This window comes from Octopus bimaculoides, chromosome 1 (genome assembly GCF_001194135.2).
Source record: "Octopus bimaculoides isolate UCB-OBI-ISO-001 chromosome 1, ASM119413v2, whole genome shotgun sequence".
NCBI classification, from domain to species: Eukaryota; Metazoa; Mollusca; class Cephalopoda; order Octopoda; family Octopodidae; genus Octopus; species Octopus bimaculoides.
Genome location: NC_068981.1, coordinates 149,308,868 through 149,312,187, shown reverse-complemented (window position 1 = coordinate 149,312,187; position 3,320 = coordinate 149,308,868). Strand labels below are relative to the sequence as shown.

Genomic DNA, 3,320 nt, shown 5'->3' with positions numbered 1-3,320 from the left:
CCACAGACACGTGTACCCTTAACGTAGTTCTCGGGGATATTCAGCATGACACAGTGTGACAAGGCTGACCCTTTGAACTACAGGCACAACAGAAATAGGAAGAAAAAGTGAGAGAAAGTTGTGGTGGAAGAGTACAGCAGGGTTCACCACCATCCCCTGCCGGAGCCTCATGAAGCTTTTTTAGGTGTCTTCGCTCAATAAACACTCACAACGCCTGGTCTGGGAATCGAAGCTGAGATCCTATGACCGCGAATCCGCTGTCCTAACTACTGGGCTATTGCGCCTCCACTACATCAATTATGCCGGCAGCTAATTCACTCATAAGTTTTCATGCAACAGGAGTCCTTGGCTGTTTTCCCCAGACATTCTTTTATAATAACTGCTTCATGAGTGTGAGTATATTTGTGGGTATGTGTCCAAATGCACGTATGTTCTATATGTAGGGTGTATGCGTGCATGCATATGTATGTTGCTATGTGTATGTGCGTTGGTAGTGATTTTGTGTAGTTGTATGTGTATAGATTCTGTACAAATATCCGAGCGTATGTGTTCTTTTGAATATATATATATAGCATATTTTGTGAATCTACGCAAATTCTCTAAAATATATGTGTAGATGTATATGTATGTCTCCATGTGGTTGAAAACAACTGACGTATTCTTACATACCTTTGCTCTGAAATACTACTAATCCTACCTCTATAATTTTCATATAAACCGTTTTCATTTAAAATTGCAGGCCTTACATTTACCAGCAGAGGCAGGCTGTGCAATTGGAGGCAACATCTCCCGCAACATATTACTGGAAGTCCATTATAATAATCCAGAAATAAAACACGGTACGTTTCTACAAATCAGTGCACACACAAATACACACAGACACATTTACTTGGTTCCTCAAGATGATCTTTTTGTTGTTTGTTTCGGTAACGTCTCTAAATTCTACCGATTTCCAAGTCTGGTCTCGTCATACTTTTTTATATGTATCCCACTACAAACTTTTTCAAATATGTGTGTTATGTTTTTCTCTATATTGAAAGCTGGGGTGAACTACCGCTATGTCTAGCTGACGAGTATCCATCACTGACGATGACCAAAATGACGTCGAAATCACGTGATCTGGTGGTCTCCTAGCTAGAATAGTAGGGACTTCTCTTCCAGTTTGCAATATATATCGAGTGCGAAGTGCGCTGAATAACCACCTGAAGGAGCTGTTCTCCTGAAGTTAAAATAGCAGTAGTGTCTGTTCTTATAGAACGCCCACGTTTAGATGGCGATAAACATTACTTTTCAGTATAAATACTGCTTTCGTCTTTAACAGAGATTTTCTTAACGAGCTAGGTTGCTCATTCTATATATTGTATTAGCGAAAACATCGTATCGCATAGTGAAGTAATTCATGGATGACATTTTGGGGCACCTGCTAATCACATTCATGATGTCTTGCACAGAAATATGAACTATAAGATTCAAAACGATCGATGACCTGCATATTTATTCTTAATATGTTCCAACAGATTCAAACGTGTATATGCTGATAGCTGTTTCTCAGCAGATTCCAACGTGTATATGCTAATAGGTGTTCGCCACAGGGCAGGACATCACCATTTCCTTTATGATGAACATATATTCATAACATACTCGATTCTTCAGCATAACGGATTCTAGAACTCCGGTATTTCGTCATATTGTTCCAGAATACCTTGTACTAGTGAATTGAGTATCTTGTGAAGATGTACGTCGTAAATAAGTTGTTCTCCTGTGACAAACACAACAACGATTAACATATTCTCTTTCGAATCTGGTGGTACGAAATAAGAATAAGTATGCAAGTTATCGTAAAATGAATGAGCCATCACAAATCTGTTTCCATGAAATCTTTCTTGGTTTGTGCTTGCTTTCTAGATATTATTGTAAGACAAGCGTGTTGATAACACAGATTTGTCATTGTGTTGTTTTTATTTTCAAGTCTACCAGGCTGGATAGTCATTTCATTTTCTCGGTAAATCATCAGCCATCATCAGCTAAGTGTCCTGCTTGTGTCCGCGAGTCGGTTTGCCAAGACTCTCCCGTTCCATTTGTGATGTTGTGCAGTATGCATTAAATCAACCAGGCTCTTGATTCCAGTCTATTCTTTAATGTCGTCAGTCTACAAGTGTATTTGATGGCCTCTTGCTCTCTTCATCAAACTTCGTGTCAGGATGATTTTGGGCAATGACTCATGACGCATTATATGTCCAAAATATGAGCTTTGTGGATTGATTCTCGGCAATAGGTGCCTGGAATTTCAGCTTTTCTGCAGCGTTTGTTACCCTAATAAAGGATTACTAGCAACTAAGATATTTCTTTTGCTACATTCCCTTTCTCCTAGGCGTTATTACGTAATACACATAGGATTAAATTATTGTTCCTATTCAAAGGTACTAAAGACATCTAAAGAATATGGTTCTGTGTAACCCAAACACTAAGAAAGTATGATTTAGGAGCCATGGAAATTGTCTCGTATTTAATTATCATTATATTAATGTCGTTAATTACAGGAGTTAAAGACACTTCAGGAATAAGGTTCTATGTTACTCCAACACGAAGGAAGTACGATTCTGGAGTCATGGAAATTGGATTGGAATATACAAACAAGATGGCGATCCCTCCACATCAAAACAGCTTCATTCTAGCGGGAGACTGTATTTCAGAGTGCACGGAACTTGTAAGTATACCATGCCTGATTAATTCTCTACCTAACTGATTCGTTCTTAGATCTCTATTACTTCAACTTAGAAATAGAGCTCTCAAAGAAAAATAAGGCATTCAATTTCTAATGGATGAAGTCTTCACCGATTCCTATGAAAGATAATAATGACAACTTTGAAAACAGCATTACTGAAATAATGACTGGCTTGTATATATATATATGTGTGTGTGTGTGTGTGTGTGTGTGTGTGTGTGTGTGTGTGTTTATGGGATAAATGTGGACGTTACGTTAGACTTTTCCCACAGAATTGCATCAGATCCATTCAAAGATCTATGCATGACATTTTTAATATTAATTTGATTCTCGGCAATTTCACGAGCAGGGAGGAATAATTTTTCCTTTCACAAGCAGGGAGGAATAATTTTACGAACACGCGCACACGCACACATTGAAGTTTCGCGAATCTTCAATTAGACGCGTGCCATGGCCGTCTATAAATAGAATAGATAGATAGATAGATAGATAGATAGATAGATAGATAGATAGATAGATAGATAGATAGATAGATATCTTTTTATTATAGCCACACAGGGCTAAATACAGAAAATGGACAAATTACAATGTAGAG

At 38.0% G+C, this 3,320-nt stretch overlaps 1 protein-coding gene across 1 annotated transcript in view; it reads left to right on the top strand.

Moving 5' to 3' along the window:
• LOC106875923 (dopamine beta-hydroxylase) overlaps positions 1-3,320 on the top strand; it is a 60,195-nt gene that overhangs the window by 36,407 nt on the left and 20,468 nt on the right. Inside the window, exons 6-7 of the mRNA XM_052969927.1 lie at positions 740-839; positions 2,541-2,707. Of these exons, the coding sequence (XP_052825887.1) occupies positions 740-839; positions 2,541-2,707 (267 nt within the window). The remainder of the gene's footprint in view (positions 1-739; positions 840-2,540; positions 2,708-3,320) is intronic.